This window comes from Canis lupus, chromosome 33, assembly GCF_048164855.1.
Source record: "Canis lupus baileyi chromosome 33, mCanLup2.hap1, whole genome shotgun sequence".
In the NCBI taxonomy this organism is placed as follows: domain Eukaryota; kingdom Metazoa; phylum Chordata; class Mammalia; order Carnivora; family Canidae; genus Canis; species Canis lupus.
Genome location: NC_132870.1, coordinates 8,644,425 through 8,672,398, shown reverse-complemented (window position 1 = coordinate 8,672,398; position 27,974 = coordinate 8,644,425). Strand labels below are relative to the sequence as shown.

General features: G+C 37.5%; 1 protein-coding gene across 9 annotated transcripts in view; it reads left to right on the top strand.

Moving 5' to 3' along the window:
• The window catches only part of WDFY3 (WD repeat and FYVE domain containing 3), a 234,280-nt gene that overhangs the window by 46,720 nt on the left and 159,586 nt on the right, over positions 1-27,974 (top strand). For all 9 annotated transcript variants that reach the window (XM_072810775.1, XM_072810774.1, XM_072810770.1 and 6 more), the window contains exons 2-3: positions 8,201-8,411; positions 21,220-21,343. In XM_072810775.1, coding sequence (XP_072666876.1) covers positions 8,232-8,411; positions 21,220-21,343 — 304 coding nt within the window. In that variant the 5' untranslated portion in view covers positions 8,201-8,231. The remainder of the gene's footprint in view (positions 1-8,200; positions 8,412-21,219; positions 21,344-27,974) is intronic.

The window sequence follows — 27,974 nt, the reverse complement described above, 5'->3', positions numbered from 1 at the left end:
TTTTTTAAAGATCTTCTTCCTTACTTCCTTACCTTGAGGTTATAAATATGTTTTCCAACATTTTTTCTTATAAATATTTTAAGTTTTGTGTTTCAGATTATTTCTTAATTGCTTTAATGGCAAGGACATGGCGAATATAAGCTACCGAAAGCAGAGCTAGGTGGCTGGAACAGAAAGAGATTCGGATGAGGTGTGGAATGTCTTGACAAATATTTATTTGAATCAGTGATCATGTTACTATGCTGGAGATAAGTTTAAATTGTATTAAGTAAGATTATGAGCTATCTATGAGAGGTTCCTAGGCAGTAAAAAGAAAATCTGAGGAGGCCATTTTAGGCAGAGGAAAGGCCATGGGGGGAAAGCATGAAGAGTTTGAAATTCCATGGCATATTCAGGGAACAGCGGTTAGGTGATTTTCTATGAGCGTAGAATGGGAGGAGGGATATTGCAGAAGACAATACTGCAAAATTGGGTATACAACAGATTTTGAGAAACGTTTTATGCCTTGTAAAGGGTTTTGGCTGTATTCCACTTGAGGCAGTCATGTCACTTTTAAGGGAAGTTATACTGATCTGTTAGGAATTTTAGGAAAGTGAATACACCACACCATGGAGGGTTGATACACTCACAGTGCCTTACATATAGTAGACTCTTGCCATTGCTCAGAATCTAATAGAATATTTTCCTCATAATTAGCTGCAGAGTCTGCAGTGCATTCTTTTGATTATTAGTGGTCAATTTTCAGTCTTTTTGAAAGGATTTGATATTTAGTAATAGGCAAAAGTTATATGGAGAAAGTTTAGGAACTAAGGCAAATGAGCAAAGTGGGTAATACCATTTTTGGTAAAACATGATATATGATGACACTGATTTTTAGATAGAGTTTATAAAATGCTCTGAAAGCAATTCTAGAGAGGAATTTTAAAAAGCATTTTGAACCATGTTCGCATCATTCTGTGTACATAGCCTTTGAAAATAATTGGTGAGTAGAGCAAAATTTATCTGAATATATGAACTCTGATACTTTGAGAAACATGAAAGTATAGGAATTCACAATTAAAACTCTCATTATTGTATAATTTAGTCTGTGAAGAAGCCAACACTTACTTTCCCATTCTTTTTTTCATTGATAATGTTATTTTTTTTGTTTTTTTTTTATTTGTGTGATTTTACTGATCCAATTCTGCACTGTCTTTTGCATTTGTCATTTTCTTTTCATCACTTTCAGATCACTGAGTATATTCCCACTCACACAGAAGTGATTTGTTGTTGATGGTACTAAAGTGACTTCCTTTCTGGATGTTCCTTGTCCTCAAGATTGTTGTTGATACATTGATTCCCTGTCGAAGATTCTGGCTCACTGCTGTTTGTTTTGTCATCATTTGCTTACCAACCAATTCTGTTAGCAGTGATTTTTATCCTTTCTGTCCCTGCCTCCACATTTATAATTCTTACTTTCTGAATTTGTATCTGTTTTCCCTGACTACTTTAGAAAAATATGTTTTGGGTTACCCAATACCTCTCACCAAAAATGGTCATATGGTAATGGTTTACTTTTTCAAATAATAAAATTGAATTTAAACAAACCATAAAGATCGTAGTTGTCTTCTAAGCCTTCTTGTTTTAAAATAAACAGATAAGGAATTTATAGAAAAATTTCCCCATCTTTGGCCTGTTTTAAATCACCTTAACTTACCTTTGGCTTGAGCTGTTTCTAGTTCATTCATCTTCGAAACTTTTGTTGGTCTCTTTTTACTCATTTATCAGCCGTTTCTTAGTCTGTCCTCTTATTTGCCAGGTGTTAAATACTGGGGGAAAGAAGTTGAATATGACGTGAACTTTGCCTTCCATAATCTTATATTGTTTGTCTAGTATTGGAAAAAACAAATAACAGTTATGTAACATTGTGAAAAATGCTGTGATAAAGATATGCACCGGATTGTATGGGAAAGAAGGGATCATCTCTAACAGGGAGATTGGGGAGTGCTTTCTAGAAGAGGGACAACTGACTAGAGATTTTTTTTTTAAAGATTTTATTTATTTATTTATTTATTATTTATTTTATTTTATTTTATTTATTTATATTTTTTATTTTATTTATTTATTAATGAGAGACACACACAGAGAGGCAGAGACACAAGCAGAGGGAGAAGCAGGCTCCATGCAGGGAGCCTGACTTGGGACTCAATCCCAAGTCTCTAGGATCAGGCCCTGGACTGAAGGCAGTGCTAAACCGCCGAGCCACCCAGGATGCCCCGGACTAGAGATTTAAGGGATGATTAGTAATCAGGTCAATTCAGATAAACTGGAGGGGGAACCCCTTCTCCCCTCAAAGGATTCAGGGTATGCAGAGGCACAGAAGTATGAAAGCACAGGAGGGAGACCTGCATGAGACAAGGTATGGGCAGAGTAAAGTTTGAAAGATTGCAGGTCTTTTTTCTTCTGTAATATATGCATTTAGTGCTACAAATTTCCCTCTCACAACAGCTTTCATTGTGTTTCATACATTTTAATAAGTTGTATTTTCAGTTCAAGATGTTTGTGAATTTTTCTTGACACTTCTTCCATGTGTTATTTAAAGGTGTATTATTTAATTTAAAGTATTTGGGGCTACCTTTTGTTACTGGTTTCTTGTTTAATTCCATTGTGATCTTAGAGCATACTTTGTATGATTTCTCTGCTTTTACATTTGTTAAGGCGTATTTATGGCCCAATGTGTGATCTGTCTTGAAGTATGTCCCATGTGAATTTGAGAAGGATATGTATTCTTTTGTTGGATGGAGTGTTCTATAAATATCAGCTGTGGAGGGCAGCCCCGGTGGGTGGCTCAGTGGTTTAGCGCCACCTTCAGCCCAGGGCGGGATCCTGGAGACCTGGGATCGAGTCCCATGTCAGGCTCCCTGCATGGAGCCTGCTTCTCCCTCTGCCTGTGTCTCTGCCTCTCTCTCTCTCTCTGTGTATCTCTCATGAATAAATAAATAAAATCTTAAAAAAAATAGTTATACTTGAATTAAAAAAGAATAATAAAATTTTATTTTACCTTCATTTATTTCTTCTCTGACATTCCTCCTTTTCTTATGTAAATATAGTTTCCAATCTGTATATTTTCAGTTAAGACCACAGGTTTAAGGAATGAGAAAAGTAGATGGATTGAAAATTAGGATCTCAGAGTGAGATCTCACAATTTGAAATTTCAGAAATAGAGAAATTCCTATCGGGGGGTAGGTGAATATGGCCCGAAAGTTTTGGGCCTGCTAATATTCATCTCACTCTGGAGGTCAGTCTCTCCTGCCCTGTGCCATCCACTGAGGCTACTAATAAATGATCACAGAGCTGAATGATTTGTAGTAGAAGTAGTAGAGGTGTGTGGAATGCAGAAATGTGCCAGTGTTAGATAATCACAAATTACGGAAGCATTGTGCTACAAATATTCTTCTTTCATGGATCTTATACAAAATTTAGAACACAATTTGCATAAAATACACTTTCAGAGAATGCTGGGGATTTCAGGTCAGCCAACAGAAGTTTATTTATTCCATAAATGATTTAATTATACTATAATATTAATCATATCAAGTAACCTAACTGTTGTTTATCTATTGGAGTAAATTTGCCTTTGAGGCTGCCAAAACAGCAGTAGAGGCTGCTAGAAGGAGGGGTTCAAGAAACTTGTCTGGGACATGTCCTCAGTGGCTACTTGTACTTGGAAATCATATGTAAGTGAAGTGTTCTTAAATGGAAGCAAGTCGCTTTTGACTTTGGAATATGCTTTTGTCTATGAAGAGAGAAAAATTAAGCAAATTAAGCATACCTAAAAGATGCTTTGAGAAATTGTTTAGTTCAGTATATATGCAGTAGATGAGTGAACTAGATGGTCTGCAAAGGATGGGGAGATACTGGGAATAGGTCTTAAGTGATTGTATTTTGCTATATAAATAAATGAAGTGGCTGATTCATCTGTAAATGAAGAGACTAAAATCTGATAACGGCGAAAAAGGCAAAAAAAACTAATGCTTTAGCAGGCAGAAAGATTAAATTCCAATTGAGGACTGTATCTATAGGTATTTTTCAATGTGTATATATGTTAGATTGCTGAGTTATATAGAACCAGTGTGGTGGGAGTCTCTCTAGGTTTTGCCCTTTACTCTTCTAAAGTGTAAGAAGTTTTGCTTTTCTTTTTCACAGTAAAGGATTTTTTCCCCAGAAGTTTTAAGAATAAAATAAATACCTGAGAAATTACCTGTAATTCTTTGATGAAATTTTAAGATTTCCTTTAGCCATGTGAACTATTTATTTTTTTCTCTTATGGAATTAAGGGATGTTTTTTTCTTTTTTTAAAGGAAAGCTATTGGGACGCCTGGCTGGCTCAGCGGTTTAGAGTCTGCCTTTGGCCCAGGGCGTGATCCTGGAGTCCCAGGATCCAGTCCCACATCGGGGCTCCCTGCATGGAGCCTGCTTCTCCCTCTGCCTGTGTCTCTGCCTCTCTCTCTCTGTGTGTCTCTCATGAATAAATAAATAAATAATCTTTTAAAAATAAATAAATAAAGGAAAGCTATTTTAAGTTTTTGGCTGTGCTACTCAAAGGCAGCTAGTTACTTGAATAATATATTTTTAAAATTTAGGCTCCTTGTTTTATACCCTTCTGTAATTTAAATAATGGCAGACTCTTTAAAGAATTTTGGGCGGAGAAGATTAAAGTATCTGGGATTTTCAAGCATTAATACAGGAGATTAGAATAAGAAATACTGTCTGGGCTCATTGCAGTAATTATCTCATTGCTATTTAAATAACCCCCTGTTGGCACTATGGTGGTACAAATACTTTTGTGAAACAAAATAGGGTTTGTACTAGAAAACTAGTTCTTATAGAGAATTATCTTTATAAATATTTTGAAAACCTCTAGTGACAATATCCCCAAAATAATCATTCTGTGGTTTGTTGTTGTTATTATTATTATTATATTTTGCCTATCTCTTCTCCATTACTCTGTAAGTTTCTTATTGAGCATCTAACAAAGAAATAAATACTTCGCTAATTTTTTATCATTGTGTAAATCTCTAAAGCCAAATACTGTAAAGTCTTAAACTGTTTTCCTTACTTGCTTAAATAATTAAAAAAGTAAATAAAAAGGATTAAATGTTTCATGATTAGGCTCAAAGGAAGGAAAAAGAATTTATTGAATGTAAACTAATGTGTTTGGCGCTTAATAGAAACGAAGTTCTTTTATGTATGCATTACAAAAAGGCTGTGAGGAAAGATTTTACAGATGAGAGAAACCCAGGATTCAAAGGGGTTCACCTGAAGTTACCTGTATCACATGGATATGTTTTTACAGATTTGATTGAAAAGTGCTTATTCTTTTTAGTCTCTCATTGCTGAATAGTATTTTAAACATGATAGTTCTTATTCTGAATACTACTTCAAATATAAATATTGGAGTGGAGATAAAGCAATAATCCAGCAATCTGATATGCTTAAGTGTTTCTTGGTAAGGAAGGAGAGAAGGAGGAATCTGAATTTTTCCATCACTGAGATTATCTGAGTAAGAGAAATCCCAGTAAACCCACTTAGCTGATTAATATATATCCTTTTGTATCAGATAAATATTAAATAACGATAGTACAATAGCTTCATTACGTCTAGTTACTGTTTGTCGTTCCGTGATCATGTGGTTCCTTTTTTTAATGAAAGTTGATTAGAATCTTAAGAAAAATCAAAAAAGATTTATTTCCCATTCTACTTGGTGCTAAATAAATTATTTCTACAGTTCCAGTTTCTAAGAATTCTGTAATTTAAAATAAGCACGGGAGGAGGGCACCTGGCTGGCTCAGTCAGTAGTGCATGCGACTCTTGATCTCAGAGTTGTGAGTTCAAGCCCCACGTTGGGTGTAGAGATTACTTAAAAATAAAATCATAGGAATGCCTGGATGGCTCAGTGGTTGAGCATCTGCCCTCGGCTCAGGGTGTGGTCCCGGGGTCCCAGGGTCCCAGGATTGAGTCCGACATCGGGCTCCCTGCGTGGAGCTTGCTTCTTCCTCTGCATATGTCTTTACCTCGCTCTGTGTGTGTCTCTCATGAATAAATAATCTTTTAAAAAATAAAATCATAAAAAAAACGCACGTGAATATGAGTTAGGTGGGAAGGGTACTTGACCAGGAGGTAGGAGGTTTGGATTCTCATCCAGTTCTTTATCACTGTGAGATTTTGTGCTTATTGCCCTTGTCTCAGGGCCTTACATAAAGGTAGAGTTAATCCTCTTGTCCACCCACTTGCTTAAGTTAGAATGAAGAGCAAAGGAGAAGATCTGAAAGTGCTTTGAACTAGAGTATTATAGAGTAATAATACTTAACTTTTAAAAAATGACATAGAACCCTTGGAAAGCTGAGATCTCTTAAAAATGTTTTGAAGTGTTAGGGGAACATGAATCTAAATCCTCTTCAGGACTGTCTAGATCATGAACTTTAGCTATGGGCTAAGGAAAAAGCAGAGATAAGCATGATCTAAAATGTTAGCTAATCATCAAAAGTTATAATTCACTTCAAATTTTGTTTTTGTTCTGGGGCTCTCCAGGAGTATAAATAGCACATAGGTGATTTGAATGTATTTATTGAAATCCTTATATTTGAAGGACTTACCTATTTTCCAAGGATGAAATACATTAAACAGCTTTGAACTGGATGATCTTTGGTTTGTCATTTTGTGGTTTAGAGGCTCTTTTGGCTTTTGCCTATGTGTCTAAGTACTCTCCCCCATGGTTGGACCCCTTAGAGTGTTTTAAGTGCTCTCAGGACAGCAGTCACTTAGCATGGCGGAGCCACTGGCGGGGCTCTAGGCAGTGTCTTTCTACTCCTTACCTGGGATGAGTCACCTCATGGCCTCCTGTTGCAGTAGGCTAGATCCTAGAATGCATAAGCATGTACCCGTGGCCAAATATGGAATTCACTCAAAATTCTCAAGCATATGTAAGATGCCAGTTCTTAGAGTATTAAAAATCAGTAGACCAATGTTTAGTAAGTAGAGCTCTAGCCTTGCAGTAATCTTTTATTTCTTAAGAAATGGCATTACTGGCTAATGTGGTTATAGCGCAAAATTAAAAACTGATCTTCAGGTTATTCCTACTTTTCTACAGATTAAAAAGCTAATTGCCTTTTATCCAAATTCTGTATATTCATAATGTCTTCCCAGCCCTTCTGGTTCCTTTTTTTAAGATACCCTCTTTTTGTATCTGAAATTAGGTGATTGCTGGAGCAGTTAGTGGTGATTGAAAAGGGCTGATGATGCTTTCTGAATGCTTAGTGTTATTGATTCTGGTACATATCCTAACCCAGTGGTTGGTTTGTTTATTTCTTAACTGCAGCTCTAGTCAGGAATACATTTTACATTGTCATTTAGTATGCATGAATCACCTAAAATAAGTTGCATGAAATAATAATTCCCCTTACCATATGTATTTCAATATCTTCCATTTCACTTTTTTTAACGTGCATCATGATCCACTAAATGAATTAACATGACTTGCCAGAGTTTCAAACTATAGTCTGAAAAAGTGATCTTCAAGCTATATGAAAATTTTTACTGTCATCTTATGATTTGTAAAATACATTGGGATGCATTCATTTTAATTTGTACATTTTCAAACTGTAATAAAGTAGACTCTTCAAACAGGTACCCAAAATGCAATCCTTCATCTAGAAAAAAAAAATTAAAAATAGAAAACCTTATGTTTCCAGGGGCATAGGCTGGTTATTTGTTTTGCTTGTTTGTTTTGGAGTGTTTTTTTTTTTTTTTTTTTTTTTTTTTTTATTGGTTTGGTGTTTTGAGATGAGGGTGAACTTTCTATTCTTCATTCTTTTTATATCTGCTCAGCTATTAAGCAACAATATTAATAGTGAGATTTGTGGTCCCTTTATTTGTTGAACTTCATATGACTTAGTTGGAAACATTTGACACTTGTCCAATTAATGTTCTACATTTTATACACATTGTGCCAAAGCTAGTAGGAATATTGAGTGCCATGATTCCTAATATGTCACTTAGGGAGACTTATCAAAATTAGCTTTGCCTTTCTACATTTTCTATTTAAAGAAGAAGAAAAAAAACATTTCAAACAGGATTTTGTGTTTTTCTGGCTTTTTTTAAGCTCTTGACCTGATCAGGATGATGACATTTTGACTGTCTACGTATGAACATCTTTCCACAGAATTAGAAGTGTTTATCACCAACCAGCCAAGATGAACATGGTGAAGAGGATTATGGGGCGACCGAGGCAGGAGGAGTGCAGCCCCCAAGACAATGCCTTAGGACTGATGCACCTCCGCCGTCTCTTCACGGAGTTGTGCCATCCTCCCCGGCACATGACTCAGAAGGAACAAGAGGAGAAGCTGTACATGATGCTGCCAGTGTTTAACAGGGTAAGTCCTGGTTGCCAAGGCCAGGCCTTCCAAGGCAGGGTGGCACTGCAGGAATTTTAAGGTTATAATAAATCATAGGTAGGAAAAAATGATAGAATGAGTTGTTTTTGTTGTTTTTTTTTAAATATTTATTTATTCATGAGAGTCAGAGAGAGAGAGAGAGAGAGGGAGAGAGAGAGAGGCAGAGACACAGGCAGAGGGAGAGGCAGGCTCCATGCAGGGAGTCCCATGTGGGACTCGATCCCAGGTCTCCAGGATCACAACCTGGGCCGAAGGCAGGTGCTAAACTGCTGAGCCACCCAGGGATTTTAAGAAGCTTGATGTTTTCATTCCTTTTTTTCAGTTTGCGTAAAGCCATGTGACTATCTGAGACCTGGTCAGAGTGAACTTCATTTAGTTCTAACAGATAAAAGGAAGACTGAGCATTCTTTATATTATTCCTATAGTGGTTGAGTTTTGGAAGGGGATAGGAATTACCACTTGTCATTTCCATTATTTTTTGAAATGATAGTTAATTGCCTGAGTATTTTTTTTTTTAATTTTATTTATGATAGTCACAGTGAGAGAGAGAGAGATAGATACAGGCAGAGACACAGGCAGAGGGAGAAGCAGGCTCCATGCACCGGGAGCCCGACGTGGGATTCGATCCCGGGTCTCTAGGATCGCGCCCTGGGCCAAAGGCAGGCGCTAAACCGCTGCGCCACCCAGGGATCCCTGCCTGAGTATTTTGTACACTTTACAGAATCATCTCAGTTTGCTCTGTTGTTTGGCAGGTTCTCTTTAAGAGATTTTGAAAGAGGATATTTATAGGCCCAAGATTGAGTCTAAATAGAGTTAGTTTCTTAAGATATTTTGTTAAGTTAAATAGAGTTAGTTTCTTAATATATTTTGTTAAGTTAATTACATGTAGCAATCTTGGTGGGGATATTTAAAATAATTTTTATATTTTTATCAGAGGTGTACAAGTACATAGTTTAAAAAGTCAGTAGTTCCATAGGGCTTTTAGATGCTCCACCATTCACTGCCAATTACTGCGGCTACTTGTAACTCTTTCAGCACTGAAGGGCACCCCTTGAGAGAAAGTTGTCTAAAAGCCTGTGGAGAATGGGGAAAGGACATCTCCAAGAATGTGATGTGGGTGTGCCTGGGCGGCTCAGTCAGTTGAATGTCTCTTGAATGAAACTCAATGTCTGTTGAATGAAACTCTTGATTTTGGCTCAGGTCATGATCTTGGGGTTGTGGGTTCCAACTCCATCTAGGGTTCCGTGCTCAGCCGGGAATCTGCTTGAGACTCTTTCTCTCCCTCTCCCCTTCCCCCTGTTTGGATGCTCTCTCTGTCTCATAAATAATTAAATCTTAAAAAAAAGAAAAGAATATGATGTGATTCTTGAGGTCTTAAAAGATAAACATTAGCACAAATGGAATTAACTAGACTCAATTAACCACGGAGGTAATTTATGTAAGAGATAAAGCTGAGTCAAGGGATGCGTGGGTGGCTCAGTGGTTGCGTGTCCACCTGTGGCTCAGGGCTGATCCCGGACTCCCGGGATCGAGTTCCACATCAGGTCCCTGCATGGAGCCTGCTTCTCCCTCTGCCTATGTCTCTGCCTCTCTCTCTGTGTGTCTTTCATGAATAAAATAAAATCTTTAAAAAAAAAATAAAGCTGAGTCAAGATAAAGGTAAATATTTTCATATGTGCCAGTATCTATAAGGAGTCCAAGACGTTGATTTCATATCGAGGAGGATCAAAAAATAAGACTGTCAAGATTGATAGGAGGCACATCAAGATGGATTTGTATATTGTATTAGGACCCAATTCTTTTTCCTGGAGTCATACAGAGCCAGTGAAGTATTTTAAACAATAGAATAAGAGAATAGAAGGGACCAAGGCAGGTTATCTTCTAGGTTTCTAATTTGGGAAATGTTTTTCCCAGTTGCTGAGAAAAAAAGGTTTAAAAGATCTTTTCACTTTGGATCATTGAGTCTGAACTATTTGTAAGCTTCCCAAGTGGATGTATTCAATAAGCAATTGGAAGCTCAGGTAGAGAATTTGGCTGGATATGTGCTTTGGGGACTCCGGCACAGAAGGGGTAGTTGGAACCCTGGAAGGGGATGAGCAGTTACTCATGGTTTATACTGCCAAGTGAGAAGAGCACTAGGCTAAGGATGAACCATGGTGAATATGAATGTCTGATGAAAGAAGGGGAACCCATGAAAGATACAGAGTATGAGCTGGTCAGTAGCACTACAAAAAGAATCAGGAGAGGGGTGGTTATCGAGCTCAAAAGATAAATGTAAGGAGAGAGAGAGAGTAGTCAACACTATCATGTACCATAGACCCAGTAAGATGAAGATTGAAAAATGTTCATGAAATTTGCCAGTTTGTAAGTTACTAGAATGCAGAGCCAGAAAACAGTGAATGGGGAGTAAATGGGAGATGAAAAGAGACAGTAAGGATATACTGGGGTTGTAGAAATTTTGAAAGAAAAGATAACAAAAAAAATTGATGTATGTGAACTTGCTGATGAGAAGGGTTTTTTTGTATGTTTGTAGTGTTTTGCTTTGTAAAGATGGAGGAGATGCAGCTCATAAAGAGAAGGGAAGAAAGCAGAAGGGGAGATTTGGAAAATTTTAAGAGTGAAATTGAGGGAGGAGAGCATGGAGTCAAATTAAGGGGGGTGGGGGTGGGGGCAGGTGAGCCTTGAGCAGGAGAAAGATACTTCATCCTGGAGGAGAGCACGTATTGTTGGGTGTGCATATGGTTTGTATTTAAATGAAAAGTTGAATAAGATCTTGATGACCTTGGTTTCTTGTAGTCATCAACAGAAGATGTTATCTGTAAAGAGCCTTGGAGTAAATTTAGGGGGCTTAAGGAAATTGTGATGATTTGGAATATTATGAAAGGGAATGAGAGAGATAGTTGAAAAGATGGTAAAAGAATTAAGGTATTGAGAGTCCAATGAAAGTTAGAGATGATAAATTTGTACTGGATCTTACCCATGCGGGTGTGTGATTTTTGTAGGCATTCAGCAGCATGTGGGTAGAAGTAGAGGCAGATACATTAGTTGTTGGGATTGCGGTTTTGCGAGGGTAGTAAGGCAGAAGGGGTAGAAGGAAATAGATCAGTTCACATATCACCTATTGGGTTGAGTAGAAGAGAAGAGCAGGTGCAAACATTAGTACATTTCGAGGATGTTCATTTTCTTTAATCTATGAAATAAGAGACAGAATGATGGACAGAGGTTATGGTAGAGTACGAGTATGCAAAGAGGTGAGGAAAGGTTTAAAATAGCTGTTTTGAAAGTGAGAGAGAGAAACTGATTATGGAGAAGTCATTTTTTTCAAGCCCTGGTGAGGTAACAGTCATTAATTTTTATTGGAATCAGTTCTGGGAAGTTTTTTTTTAATTTTTGTTTTACCTCAGTGTCACTATGTACTATTGTCTACCGGATAGTTTGAGGTAATTTCCTTCTCTCAGACTTATGCACGTTTACAAAGTGTTGATAATGTTCAGAATAGTTAGGGCTATTGTTCTCAGCTATTAACATAAATTAGTAAGTAATATCTTACATATGTGCCTCATGTATTTCATCAGTTGGGCTTCTACAGCCAATTTAATGAGGCTTAGACTGGAAGAATCATCTAAATATTTGTTGTTGTTTTTTTAAAGTAGATTTAAGATGCCTTAGTGATGGGATGCCTGGGTGGCTCAGCAGTTGAACGTCTGCCTTTGGCTCAGGGCATGAGCCGGAGTCCTGGGATCGAGTCCGGCATCGGGCTCCTGCATGGAGCCTGCTTCTCCCTCTGCCTGTGTCTCTGCCTCTCTTTCTGTGTCTCTCATGAGTAAATAAATAAAATCTTAAAAAAAAAAAAAAAAAAAAAGATGCTTTAGTGATTCTCTATTGCTTAGACTGTGACTCTGTTGTATATTGTCATGTTTCATTAAGTATTCTTTCAAGTCAAAAGTTTTTAATTGCCTGAGTAAAAGCACATATGTATATGCATTGTCTTATATACCTCTAATACAATGAGTGATTTAACTATCATAAAAGGTCAGCTGTTGGGCAGCCCCGGGGCGCAGCGGTTTAGCCCCGCCTGTAGCCCGGGGTGTGATCCTGGAGACCCAGGATCGAGTCCCATATCGGGCTTCCTGCAGGGAGCCTGCTTCTCCCTCTGCCTGTGTCTCTGCCTCTCTCTTCGCGCTCTCTCTGAATGAATAAATAAATAAATCTTTTTTTTTTTTTTAAAAAAAAAAGGTCAGCTGTTAACTAATGAAAAGAGAGGAAGTTATTTCTGTACCATTATGACCAATTTAAAAAGTATATAAAGAGTATTTATTGGATTATAATAAACTAAAATCCTTAGATAAGACATTCCATTCATTAGGTTTTGAAATGCTTCATGTATTATTTAGTGTTTGACCATTTATACACGAACATTCTCCACTGCTAAGAAATAGCTTTAATGGGAGGCATCTGGGTGGCTCAGTTGGTAAGCATCCGACTCAGGTTTGGCTCAGGTCATGTACTCAGGGTGGTGAGATTGAGCCCTGCATCGGGCTCTGGGCTGAGGCATGGAGCCTCCTTAAGATTTTCTCTCTCTCCCTCGGTCTCTTCCCTACTTCCTCCCTCTCTAAAAAAAGAAAGAAAGAAATAGCTTTGATGAAAAATAGCTCGATATGGCTCTAGAGTTCCTACCATGATTGTTAAAAATGAATTGTACTGTCAATTTTTCGCTTGATTTGTACTCAATTGTAAATAAACCATATTGCTGTTAGTCATGGGCATCTATCTACAAAATTGTTTTTAAAAAAGAGTGCTCAGTAGTGTTATTTCAGTGTGTGATTTTTGCCTTTAAGAGACACAGGTTGAGAAATGACATGTGTTGAGTCCTTTTTCTGGGCCAGGGCTCATGCTGTGGTCGTCAGCTGCCTCCCATGGTCCTCATCGCAGTTCTGCAAGGAAACTGCTGCTGTCATTTGAGAGGTGGTAGTGGAGTCTGAGAATAGCTGAATAATACTTATCCAGCATTTTTAAAAATAATTAACCTTTTCAATCTTAAGAACAAAACCTTATTGACAAAATACTTAAGCTGTTCAAAAATGAATAACATTCTCATCATCTAAAAATTAACTGCCATTATTAATTACTGTGGTATATATTATCATACTTCATTGTGATTTTTTCCTTTTTTTTCATTGTGATTTAAAATACCATTTTACTAACTAGATCTTCTTTTAGAAACTCCCCTTGCTTTTGAATTATTTATTTATTTTTAAAAAAGATTTATTTATTTATTCATTCAGAGAGAGCGAGAGAGAGGCAGAGACACAGGCAGAGGGAGAAGCAGGCTCCATGCAGGAAGCCCGATGTGGGACTCGATCCTGGGTCCCCAGGATCACACCCCGGGCCGCAGGCGGCGCCAAACCGCTGCACCACCGGGGCTGCCCGTTTTTGAATTATTTAGATTTGAAAAGCACCTAAGTTGAATAGAATGTTTTTCTTCTTTTATCCCTTACAAGTGACCTTTACTTTTTAAAATGTTGGCTTTAAAAGAAGAATACTCAAATTGAGAACCAAAGGAGAGATTGATCAGGAGTCACACAGTTGTACTATTTGCATGTTTACAGCATTGTATTTACATATATACAGTTTACTACTTATTACATAATACCAGTACAGCTGGTATTGGACAATGTAGCTTAGGTCTGTATGGCAGTGGATTGGCTAAATTCACATCTGAAATAGCTATATTTTCTTACCTAGCCATAGGCAAAACTGGATAGTTGGAAGCCCCATACAGAGTAGATGAGAGAGTGTATGTTCTCATGAGGTGGGCATATCCCAAAAGGGAGAAAGGGACTGAGCTAGCTTTCTCAGTTTCCTTTCTCTTGAGTTGGTGGTCCTTCTTAGAAACAAGGAGGATACACATGTTTTCCTAATCATTTATATTAATTAATAAGACTCATTTACTATGAAATAATGCAATTATATCTTCATTGTTAATTTTTAAAACCTTTTAAAATCAGGTTATTCCAGGTCTCCTAATGGTCAGTGCTATGTAACTTAATTTTAGATATTGCATAAGTTTAGGAAATCAGAGCCACCATTTTAGAAAACTTTGTATAAATTCCAACCTCTTTTTATTAGTCCTATTTAATAAATTTTTATTTGAGTAGTTTCATTCAGTAACAAAAATATATTGAGCTTCTATTTTGTACATGGCATTAATAAATAACACTATTGATTTGTTCTCCCTGAGTATGCCAACAGCATTTAGTTGAGGAAGTGCCAGAAAATTTTCTGTAATTCAGGTAGATATTAAAAATGACTCTTCTGATAACAAGACTAACAATGCTGTTCCCCTCTTAAGGTGAAACTGTGAAGTGACAGTGATAGGGTTCATGCGAAGTTTAATTGAGACAACTTAGTACTGAGTGATTTAGAGTATGGCTTGGAATGAGACCTAATTTTAATTTTTGTCTCCACCATCTTCTGGCTTGAGTTATTTAACCTCTCTAAACTTTAATGTCCTTATCTGTAAAACAAGGACACATAAAGGATTTTATGAGATTTGAATGACATTACGTATCAAGTATTTGAATAATACTAGGCACATTATAAATGTTTTGCATGGTAACTATTATTTTTATTGAATTTGCTAGATGGCATGTTTGTTCCTCACTACTCTGGGTTTTTTTTAAATCTGATTTATGAATGTCACGTATATGTTGTAGAATCATTTCTTCTGAGTTATATGTATTACTTCAGTCTCTTGCTTAGCTCTCTTCCTTGGCAGATAGGGAAGTGGAGAACCAGAAAAACTTGACCAGTAGTCTCTGAAGAGGAGGAGAATCCAAGCCTCCTTGGACTCCCAGCTCCTTGCTCCATCCTTTATGGCACACATTTAAGTACATCATTTAAGTGTTGTATGTTTTCAAGAAGTACCATATTTGTGGAAGGTGGTTCAATATATATACCTAATATTTTTGGATTTAATATTGAAGTTAATCACAGAAAAATCTACTCTTTTCTTTGCTACCTTATATATTCAGTATTATCTAAATGTCAGGTTCATATTTTAGTCCCTGTACCTCTCCAATCTTAGTGTGCGTATTTTCCATCTCATAAAATACATTCCAGTTTCACCTGTCTTTGTATTCCTCACGTACCTCAATCTTATGTCCCCTTGGAGAGCTGAGCACAACTCTCCGCGCTGCCCAGAACCCTCTTTCTTTTGCAATCTGAACTGTGTGACTTTGTCTCATCATGCAGTGTCACTCATCCATGCCGGCATCATCTCAGGGAGACCTTCTCTGACAGCCTTTCCCCACAACAGGCATTCCCTTCTAGTTACCTTGTTTACTTCCTTTACTAAATTACTAGTGTAATTTCCATTCTTAATTTGGTTAATATTTGTCTCTTCTACTAAAATGTGCACTCCACAAGCACAAGAATCCTCTTTGCTTCATTTACTTTTGTATTCACAACTCTCTATTTACCTTTGTATTCATGACTCCAGATATTGCCGGGCATGTTTAGATCAATACATGTTTATGAGTGATTAAATAAAAGAATCATTGGACTAAATTTATGTTAAAAGAGAAACAGTTCATTTCAAAATAGCAAATAGGACATAACTCTTTTTCCGTGATTTTTTTTAGTGATTTGGTCAGTTCAAGGAAGACCTATCTTTTGAAAAAAGTTTCTTATGGCAATAAAGCAGTTAAATATCAGGATTTGTGTGAAAAGGTAGTTTTGTTTTGTTTTTTTAAGAGAGCAGCGTTGGGGGGTAGGTGGTGGTGGGACAGAAGGGGAGAGAGAATCCTAAGCAGGCTCCATGCCCAGTGTGGAGCCAAACCTAGGGCTCAGTCTAACAAGCCTGAGATCATGACCTAAGCAGAAGTCAAATGTCGGTCGCTTACCCGACTAAGCCATGCAGGTACCCCAAGTTAGTTGGATTTTTAACAATGTATTTTTCACCTAACATGAAGACTCCTTGAAGAATCGTATCCTTTTTCACTGTCTAAGAAGTGATCTTTTAATCTTACGAAGTTGTCTAAATAACCCTTCAGAATAAAATAGCTCTTAGTAATTCTTCAGAGCTGAGGTGCCTAGGTAGCTCAGTCAGTTAAGCCTCTGCCTTTAGCTCAGGTCATGATCTTGGGGTCCCCACATTTGGCTCCCTACATAGCAGGCAGTTGGCTTCTCCCTCTCTGCTCATGCTTTCTTCTGTCCCTCTCAAAATAAAATCTTTTACAAAATAATTCTTAGGAGCAAAAAATATATTAATATATACTGAGTGATAGGAATATTGGCCTATTTTAAATTAGTTTTACAGATACCTGGGTGGCTTAGCAGTTGAGCCACCTGCCTTTGGCTCAGGGCCTGATCCCTGAGTCCTGGGATCCAGTTCCACATTGGCCTTCATGCATGGAGCCTGCTTCTCCCTCTGCCTATGTCTCTGCCTCTCTCTCTCTCTCTTTCTCTCTCTGTCTCTCATGAGTAAATAAATAAAATCTTAAAATAATAAAAAAATAAATTAGTTTGGCAGAAGGCCTCATAAATGCCTTAGCAGAATACACAATTGTTTTATAAACAACAGTTTATATACTCACATCTCTGAGTTGAAAGTAGGACGTTTATTCAAGCATGTGTCATTATTAGGCTTCTCAACTTCTAATCTTTTTTTTTTTTTTTTTAAGATTTTATTTATTTCAGAGAGACAGAGATAGTGAGTGGGAGGGAGCATGAACAGGGAGGTGAGGGAGAAGATGGCTCCCTGCCTAGTTGGAGGGAGTCCCAACTTGGGGCTTGATCCCGGGACCCTGGGATCATGACTAGGCCAAAGCAGACACTTAACTAAGCCAGTCAGGCACCCCTCAATTTCTAACCTGCCTTCAATTTGTTTGTTAAAGAGTATCAGTCTAAGTGACATAGTTGAGCTATAAGCAAACAACATTTATCAATATCTCAGCAGAAAAAAAGCAATTTATTGAGGTCTTGAAAAGTACAGTTTATTTGTTCTTTGAGATAATGTAAAATTACTCCTGTGTCAAGCTAATGAACAGTCTTTAGATAGTTAAAGTTATATCCTATAGAATTGATTTGTTTGTTTGGTACTTTCAGCTCAATTTGAAGGAGGTTATAAAGAATATAGTATCTGTTCTAAGAATGTAAAAAATATATTTCTGTTACAGGGATATTACATTATATCCCTTTTTTGAGGATCCTTGGAAAGAAATTTTCATGCTATTGTATAAAAACACAGATACTTCCTTAAATGTATATTTTTCTTACCTAAGGACATTGTGAACCAGGTGATAGAGTTTTTTTGTTTTTGTTTTTGTTTTTTTTTTCTTTTTGAGCTAAAATTTATGACCAAAACATGGCAAATACAGAATTAGTCTTTGGTCTTAGATTTTTAATCTTTTTCTTTCCATCCATTCCCTAGCCTTGGTTATTTCCTTTTTTTTGTTTTTTCTTAATTTTAGTTTATATTCTCATGTTATATTTTATGTATCCTTCAATTCTACTTATACATTCTCTAGAATTTGTTGTGGGGAGTGGGAGATAGCATATAAATCAACATATTTAGGGAACATCCCTATAAATTAAAGTAGAATACAAAGATAAGATATGTTCCTTCCTTATGTAGTAACATTTGAATAAATAATAAGAATACAAAATACTATGAGAGCTATTAAAATAGTTTTAAAGACTGTATTTCGTTTTAGCTATACAGAACACTTTTTAAAATAATATTTCAGGGTATATCCAGTTATATAGCCATTATAATACCATTTCTTTCTTTTTTTTTTTTTAACCATTTCTTTTCCTATGACTATCGGTCCAGGTTTCATTTTCTTGTCTTCTTTGCCGAACTCACATTGTTTTATCTTTAAGAATTATGTATTCTAGAGGTTCCTTGTGGCTCAGTGGGCTAAGCTTCTGACTCTTGGTTTAGGCTCAGGTCATGATTCAAGGGTCTTCAGATTGAGCTCTGCCCTGAATAGGGCTCTGTATTTAGTAAGGAGTCTGTTTGAGATTCTCTTCCCCCTCTCCTTTTGCCCTTCTCCCCTGCTTGCGTGCATGCTCTCTCACCCTTGTTCTCTATAAATAAATAAGATCTCAAAAAAATTATTTATTCTAAAGTTCTTTTGTCTTAGACTTTTATTGAAACAAGTGGTTTTCTTTTCTTTTTTTTTTTTAAGATTTTATTTATATATTCATGAGAGACACAGAGAGAAAGAGAGACAGAGACACAGGCAGAGGGAGAAGCAGGCTCCATGCAGGGAGCCTGATGTGGGACTCGATCCCGGGTCTCCAGGATCACACCCTGGGCTGAAGGCGGTGCTAAACTGCTAAGCCACCCAGGCTGCCCAGAAACAAGCAGTTTTCATGACCCTCACATTCATTTTCTTTATCCTAGTCTTTTTCCTAACAGTCTTGTTTTGGGAATTTTAGAATTTCAAAATTCTGAGCTTTAACATGAGTTTACTGAATTCTGTATTCAGCCTAGGACTTAACCATAGATAAATCCCTGCTTTTCACCATCTGATGTATCTATGTGCCATCATAGAACCTTACCATTTTTCTCTAACTTCTTTTTTTAAAAAAAGAATCTCTTTTAAAAAGATTTACTTACTGATTTTAGAGCATATGCATGTGGGCCAGTGGGGGGAGGGACAGAGGGAAAAAATCTTCAGGCAGACTCCCTACTGAGTATGGAGCCCTACAAAGAGTGGGGCTGGATCTCAAGACCCATGGATCAGGACCTCAGCCTAAACCCAAGAGTCTGAAGCTTGACTGACTAAGCCACTCAGGGTCTCCTTTCTGTAAATTCTTAATTTACGATATCTTCAGAGAAACATCATGCTTTCTAAAATTTATCAGTAAGATTGATTCAAATTTTATGGATAAATAGTCTTTGGCTTTTTATTTCATTTATTTAATCATTCATTCAAAGGTTGTGTAAGGGATCCCTGGGTGGCGCAGCGGTTTAGCGCCTGCCTTTGGCCCAGGGCGTGATCCTGGAGACCCAGGATCGAGTTCCATGTTGGGCTCCCGGTGCATGGAGCCTGCTTCTCCCTCTGCCTATGTCTCTGCCTCTCTTTCTCTGTGTGACTATCATAAATAAAAAACAAATAAATAAAAAATAAAAAAAATAAAATTAAAAAAAAAAAAACAAAGGTTGTGTAATATGTACTAGGAAGTGTAGCTAGATATGATTTATTGTACAAGTTGTATTTTAAACATATTATTCAAAGTGGTGTTGGGAAAATTGGACAGCTACATGTAGAAGAATGAACCTAGACCATTCTCTTACACTATACACAAAGATAAACTCAAAATTGTTGAAAGATCTAAATGTGAGACAAGAATCCATCAAAATCCTAGAGGAGAACACAGGCAACAACCTTTTTGAACTTGGCAACAGCAACTTCTTGCAAGACACATCTATGAAGGCAAGGGAAGCAAAAGCAAAAATGAACTCTTGGGACTTCATCAACATAAAAAGCTTCTGCACAGTGAAGGAAATAATCAACAATACTGAAAGACAACCTACAGAATGGGAAAAGATATTCACAAATGACATATCAGATAAAGGGTTAGTATCCAAGATCTATAAAGAACATATCAAACTCAACACCCAAGAAACAAATGATCCAGTCATGAAATGGGCAGAGACATGAACAGACATTTCTCCAAAGAAGACCTACACATGGCCAGCAAGCACATGAGAAAATGCTCTGCATTATTTGCATTCAGGGAAATACAAATCAAAACCACAATGAGATACCACCCCACACCAGTGAGAATGGCTAAATTAACAAGACAGGAAACAACAAATGTTGGAGAGGATGTGTAGAAAGGGGAACCCTCTTGCACTGTTGGTGGGAATGCAAACTGGTACAGCCACTCTGGAAAACAGTGTGGAGGTTCCTCAAGAAGTTAAAAATAGAGCCACCCTATGACCCAGCAATTGCACCACTGGGTATTTACCCCAAAGATACTGATGTGGTGAAACACTGGGACACCTGCACCCCAAAGTTCATAGTGGCAATGTCTACAACAGTCAGAACTGTGGAAGGAGTCAAGATGTCTTTTGACAAATGAATGGATAAAGAAGATGTGTGTATACACACGCACACACACACACACACACAATGGAATATTACTCAGCCATTATAAAGGATGAACACCTACCATTTGCTTCAATGTGGATGGAACTGGAGGGTATCATGCTAAGTGAAATAAGTCAGTCGGAGAAGGACAGTCATCATCTGGCTTTACTTATACGTGGAATATAAGAAATAGTGAAAAGGACTATAAGGGAAAGGAAGGGAAACTGAATGGGGAAAATTAGAGAGGAAGACAAACCATGAGAGACTCCTGATTTTGGGTAACAAAGGGTTGTGACAGGGGAGGAGAATGGGGAGATGGGGTGACTGGGTAACGGGCACTAAGGAGGACACTTGATGGGATGAGCACTGGGTGTTATACTATATGTTGGCAAACTGAATTTAAAAGGAGAGGATACAGGAATAGTCTAGAGAATATAGAAGCAGAATGAGGGCCTGAAATGGTTGTCAGGTGGTTACTCATAAATAGTAAAAGAGTGATCACTCCTGCATTTACAAAAAATGGAAGTTGAGAACATAAAAATAAACATTTTTTCAGATTCAAAGTAGCTATGTAAGAATACTTTTTTGACTTGATTTTCAAATCATAGCACACTTTGAAATGCACAGAATGAAGGGCAGTAGTTGACAATGCTTCATTAATTTTTTTTTTCCATCCACAGGTTTTTGGAAATGCTCCGCCAAATACGATGACAGAAAAATTTTCTGACCTTCTGCAGTTCACAACCCAAGTCTCACGACTGATGGTGACAGAAATTCGAAGGAGAGCATCAAACAAATCCACAGGTATTTTTATGAGCCCTGCAACAACAATTTGAATGAGCTATTCGGTAAAAGTGCTATTAAAATTAAAGAGAAAATTGACCCCGTTTTATCCATGTCGGTTTTAATTACCTGTCCATGTTCCCATTCTTACACTCTGTTCTGTTGGTTGATTCAGTAGCTCCCAAGTGGAGCACTTATGCTCAAGGCCATTGTCTTTGGACCTACCATCCCTGCCCCTGCTCTCCCAAGAACACTCTGTTTCCTTCTGGCAAAAATCCAGATTCCTAGCATGACATTCAAGGCAAACCCAGGATCTGGCCATACGAATTTTTTTTAGTCTGCCTTTTATTTCTGGTTTTCTATATTTCAATGAAACCAATGTTCTTATAGTCCCAAACATGTCTGTGCTCTTAATTTTTTCCCTTACTTATGATGGTTCACCCAGAAGGGAGACCCCTGCCACGCCAGTATGTCTCAATCTTTGAAGCTTGGATTAAATCATACCTCTTGATGGAATGTTTCTTGATTCCCTCAATCAAAGGAAAGACTTTTTCTTTAGAACTGCTCTTTGTTTCTCACCTCCACCAGTGGTTATTTGTGAGTGCGTCTTTATCTTCTATTAGATCATAAACTACTTGGGTCCTTAACCTATAATCTTTATGTACAGTAAGTTGTTTATAAATGCTTACTCATAATTAGGTAATTTTAAACTTTTAAAAATAGCTTTCCTTTATCCAATATTAAGATAAGTTTTCTTGAGTTTATTTACCATTAGTCATTTTCTAAATTAACCACATGTCTGAGGAATTTTTATCTTTACTTTGTTTTATTTTGTTATTTTGGTTTTGTAATGGTTGAGTGATAGTTTTCTTATTGAAGCATTAGACTAATAAATTGGTGATTTAAATTCTCTTTATAATGTCCCTGTGGGCAATCACTTCTCTTTTCAGTTCATCAAATTACTATTTTTCCAATAGTAACAGTAATGTTTTTGTTATATAATCTTATTTTTAAATTTTTTATTTTTATTAACATGATATAGGCACATATTTTAAAGGTCCAATAGTTAAAAGGCTTATTGAAAACAGCATCTCTCTTCCACCATCCTAGTTCAACTTCACTTCTCACTATTACTTATAAAAAATTTTTTTTTGATATTTACCTCTGTGTCTCTAAATAGTGTGCTTACAGTGCACGCCCTTGTTTTTTCACTTTTAAACACTGTTGTTTGACTCCCACAAAAGAAAATGAGACTTTGACTCTCTTAAACTCCTTGCCACTAGCTGTATATGCCTGCTTCCTAGACCCCTCTAATACTGTTCTGTCATTATTTGTTTAGATCAATATTATCTTGTTTAGGCTTTGAAAACACTATTTTGAGATGAGCTGTATGGTATGCTGTGATTTCTTTTCTTGAAAACTTCTTTTCCACCTCCATCTGAGTTAATAATTGCCTATTTTTTATTTACTAGTTTTCTAAATTTTCATCACACATTCATCCCCTGTTGCTAAAATGTTTTTCTGAATCTCCCCTTAATATGATTGAAGGCATCAGATACTCTGTCAGTTTCATCTTCTTGAAATAGCTCTTCCATAATTTCCTGGCTAGGTTAATTCATTAATCCATGGTGGTTGCTCTGTAGGCCAGCCGCACAGCTGTCCCTTTCACATTTCCATTCACATTGTCTGGGATGTCTTTCCACTTCTTTGGAATGGAGCCTCTGTTTCTTGAATCTCATCGCATCTTTTTTTCTCAAACCAACTTTCTCATTTTTTGTTAAGGCATCTTTTCCAACAGCTTCCTGAGAAAAGATGCAGGGGAGTTACCATTTTCAGTTTTGGGGTTTGTGTGTGTGTGTGTGTGTGTGTGTGTGTGTGTGTGTGTTTTGTTTTGTTTTGTTTTTTAGAAATCCCACTAGTGAAAAATTTTTTGACTGTTACTGTATAAGACGGGTTCCTTTCTTTTTACCAAGGAAAGTGATGCCTTTAGGCTCACAGCCCATCAGGTACCAGGGCTTAGGACAACACATCTTCTATCATGACTTTACTGCAGAGGGGGGAAACCTAAAACAAGGGGCTCAGCAAGAGAAAAGAAGGCACAGGTGCACCACCTGCATTATCTCACAGAAAAGTGTGCTTGGAAAAATCTTTAATGCCCCTCCATTCCTAAAGTATAAGCACAAATTCGATCTTATCAGTGAAGAAATAAACACACCTTTTATGATGTAGGTTACTTGAGTACTGGATTTGAATATCTGTTGGATGTTGTAGGAGCCATTTGCAGATACTAGCTGTTTTGCTCCAGGAGACTTTGGGGCCCAGTGGAAGTTACAGGCCCTCCAACCAGAGAGCGGAAGCTACCAGTGTCATGGGAAGTTGAGTTTAGGTCTAACAACTTCCTTGGGGACATGGTCAGTAAAGGGGGTGTCTTAGCTCTCAGTCCTTTTCCAGTCAGCCTGTGGTGAGCTCTCTGATCATTTTGGAAAATCTTGCAGCTTGCATTACATTTATCCCACTTTTAGTGGATATCAGTTTCTAGGGTGAGTATCATTTTATGAGAGAATTTTAAAATAATTTCTCCTTCATATTCTAAACTCCTACACTGCTATTAAGAAATCTGAAGCTACCTAGATTCTTGTTTCTTTCTGTGACCTGCTTTTTGTTTCTTTTTTTTGGTGGGGGGGTGGGGGGAGGCAGGAGCATTTAGGATCCTTACTTTGGCTCCTGTTCTAAAAGTTCTTGATAACATGCCTTAGAACATATATTCTTTTTTTTTTTTTAAAAAGATTTTATTTATTTATTTAGAGACACACAGAGAAAGAGGCAGAGACATAGGCAGAGGCAGAGGGAGAAGCAGGCTCCATGCAGGGAGCCCAATGCGGGACTCGATCCCAGGTCTCCAGGATCACACCCTGGGCTGAAGGCAGACGCTTATGCACTGAGCCATCCAGGTGCCCATAGAACATATATTCTTATACATTACCCTGAGTATTTATTAGACCTTGAAGTCTGGGGAGTCACATCCTTTAATTTTGGGAAAATTTCATGAATTATTTGTATAATAATACCCTCCACTCAGTTTTCTTTTTCTAGTCAGATGTACTCCTGAGATTGTCCCTCCCATTTTCTTATTTTCTCTTATTTTTATTTTTGGTTTTTGGCTCTATCCGTTTTATCATCTGTCCCTTCTGTGGAGGTTTTTTTTCATTTGTGACATAATTTTAATTCCTAAGAGTTTCTTTTTTTTTTTTTTTTTTCTTGGTGTCTATTCTTTCATAGATTCTCTTTTTAGCTCTGTTTCTTTCAGGTTGCCTTTTTTGTTAATTTGCTTTTGTCTGCCTTTGAGGTTAGAGAACTTGCTTGGCCATCTGCTCCTGTGTAAGAATGGAGCCATAGAAAGCTGCTGGGTAGCTCTGCAGTTGTGGGTGGGGCTTGAAACTGTGGGCATCAGCCCAGTGAGATCTTGCTAGGCTGTTCTGTTGACTGTCTCCCTTGAGCTAGGCAGAGTCCCCAGTGAATGTCCAGTTTCTCCTTGGAAGATATATGTCTACCTCTCAGCATTTTGGAAGCCAAGTAGGGAAATGTCTGAGGACCCTCTGCATTCAGTGTGTAAGCTTCTGCTTGACCTCCACAGGTCCGCAGTTGTGCCTGGTGTGATGGCCTCACTCCCACTCCAGCTCCAGCACAGTCTCACTCTAGTGAGCAGACCTTCGGTCTGGTGCCCACATAGTGGGATGTGGGGGGGGGGGGTGTCTTGCTGCTCTTAAGCATAGTAGAGCTTCTGCATACACTCCCACGTTTACCTGTGCTTTCAAAGGTACCTTATGCCTCCAGTTCCTGAGCCTCTTGGGGGTTCTGTGGTAGTTTAGTTGCTTTTTCATTTTTCCTGTGCTTGCTTTAAGATTCTAGAGTTTGCTAAATCAGTTACCACTAACCTCTCTCCTATTTTAGTATCCAAAATGTTGCTTTCATCTTTCCTATTCTCTTTGTCCTTATGGGTTTAGGCTTTTTGAAAAATCCTTTTATAACCATTTTAGTGGGTGTATTAATCTGCTCAAGCTGCCATAACAAAATACCATAGGCCAGTGACTTAAATAACAGAAATTTTCCTTCACAGTTCTGGAGCCTGAAAGTCTAAGATCAGAGTGCCAGCATGATTGGTTTCTGGTGAGATCTCTCTTCCTGACTTGCAAATGACACCTTCTTAATGTGGCTTCAGCTGGAGGAGAGAGAGCTCTGGTGTCTTTCTTTTTTTTTTAAAGATTTTATTTATTTATTCATGAGAGACACACAGAGAGGCAGAGACACAGGCAGAGGGAAAAGCAGGTTCCACGCAGGGAGTCCGATGTGGGACTTGATCCCGGGACTCCAGAATGACGCTGTGAACCAAAGGCAGATGCTCAACCACTGAGCCACCCAGGCATCCCTGGTGTCTTTCTTTTTTTTTTTTTTTAATTTATTTATGATAGTCACAGAGAGAGAGGGGGGCGCAGAGACACAGGCAGAGGGAGAAGCAGGCTCCATGCACCAGGAGCCTGATGTGGGATTCGATCCCGGGTCTCCAGGATCGCGCCCTGGGCCAAAGGCAGGCGCCAAACCGCTGCGCCACCCAGGGATCCCCCTGGTGTCTTTCTTATAAGGGCATTAATCTCATTATGAGCATACCACTATCATGATTGCATCTGAACCCTTATTATCTCTCAAGAGGTTCCATCTGTGGTACCATCACATTATGAGTTAGTGCATCACCATAGGAATTTAAGGAAGAGGGGCATGCTTCATTCCATAGCTGTGGACGTGCTAGTGCACGTGCACAACCTTCCATCTTTAACTGGAGCCCGTGATGGAGTCTTTGGAACAACAGCCATTAAAATATTTTTAGAATGAGGGACTAAATCTCTAATTCGGAAGTAGCACGTTATATTAATTGATGTATGGATTTTAAAGTGGGATGATTTAATTATTCTTGCAGTCCTTAAAGCAAGTCCACTGAAAGGTAGTAAGATAGTTTAAGGTAACCTCCCACCCTTGCCTTCTCCCTTCTCCACCCACATCCTTTTGTTTTCCTGATTTCAGTTATTCCTGTAGAACTAAAAAGTTGTTCTTAACTATAAGAGTTGTATGTTTAATGCCTTTTTAGCTATTTTAAACAGGTAACATGAAGGGAAATTTCTTTGTTCTATATTGACTCCTGTCATTGCATTTTCTTTCTTTAGTGATATCTCTAGATTAGAATAAAATATTCCCCAAACTGTATTTATATTTGCTTTCCTGTTTCTGTCTTTTTAAATACCTAATCTGCATGTTTGTAGAAAAATGCTTTTCTGCACTAGAGATTCGATTTCCGAAATCTTTTTATGATTTCACATACATAGGATAGGTTTTTTGACATATTGAAAAGTATCTTAAATGGAGTACAAGATGACTTATTGTTAATATGGTAATAGTTACACAAGGAGCTTTTTTTTAAAAAAAAAAAACTTTTTATGTTGAAATAATTCTAGACTCACTGGAAATTGTAAACTTAGCACATAGAGTCCCCTGAGCCTCTCCTGCACTGGTGACTTCTTGTTTTTCAGGTATTTTTAAGATATATTTTTTACATCATGTAATTCCATGTAATTTTTAGTTTTAAATTTTTGAAATTTATTAACTTCAGAATCCAATGAATTGAGATTCAATTCAATTTTTATAGGTATTATCTCCACAAGAGAAACTTTTCCTGATCACCCTATCTCAAATAGAACTTTTATCCTCTATCCCTATACCAGTGAGTATTTTATTCACTCACCTTAAGTAGTTCTTTTTTTTTTTAACCTTAAATAGTTCTTATAGAGCTTTGTCATTTGTAAGTATCTCATTTACTTAATTTTATAGTCTGCTATGTTCACCCCTTATCACCTAGAGAACTACTTGTTACAGATTAGATGCTCAATACTGATTTTTGGTTTTTTGTTACTGATTTTTGATATAGGATTTCTCTGTTTGGTTGTTTTGTTTTCTTTAAATGCTTTGAAAATTGGAATAGTGATAGAAAAGCCAGACTTACTGATGTTTAAAAGGGAAGAGCATAATTTTGGAGTATCTCCTTAGTCTTAAAGAACTCTGGCTGGGGGAATCTTTATTTTATTTTTAGTCTTGAACATTGGAAATTTCTTTTGGATAATGTTGTTATCAAAAATACTTGGATGGAAGGGTACCCAGGTGGCTTAGTCTGTTAAGCATCTGCCTTCAGCTCAGGTCATGACAAGGTTCTGGGATCAAGCCCCAGATTGGGTTCCCTGCTCAGTGGGGAATCTGCTTCTCCCTCTCCCTGTCCCCTCACCCCTGCCTGTGATCTCTCTCTCTCTCTCTCTCTCTCAAATAAATAAATAAATAAAAATCTTTTTAAAAAACTACTTTCATGGAGATTTTTTGATCTTTTGGTTTTTCTAGTAAAACATTTTCAAGATCCCTAGGTTCATTCTGACATTCTGAGTCCTTTATTTATTTATTTATTTTTAAAGATTTTATTTATTTGAGAGAAGAGCATGAGTTGGGAGGAGGGGCAGAGGGACAAGATGATTCTCCTCTGAGCGTGGAGCCTGACTCAGGACTTGATCCTAGGACCCTGAGATCATTACTTGAGCTGACAAGAGTCCACTGATTAACC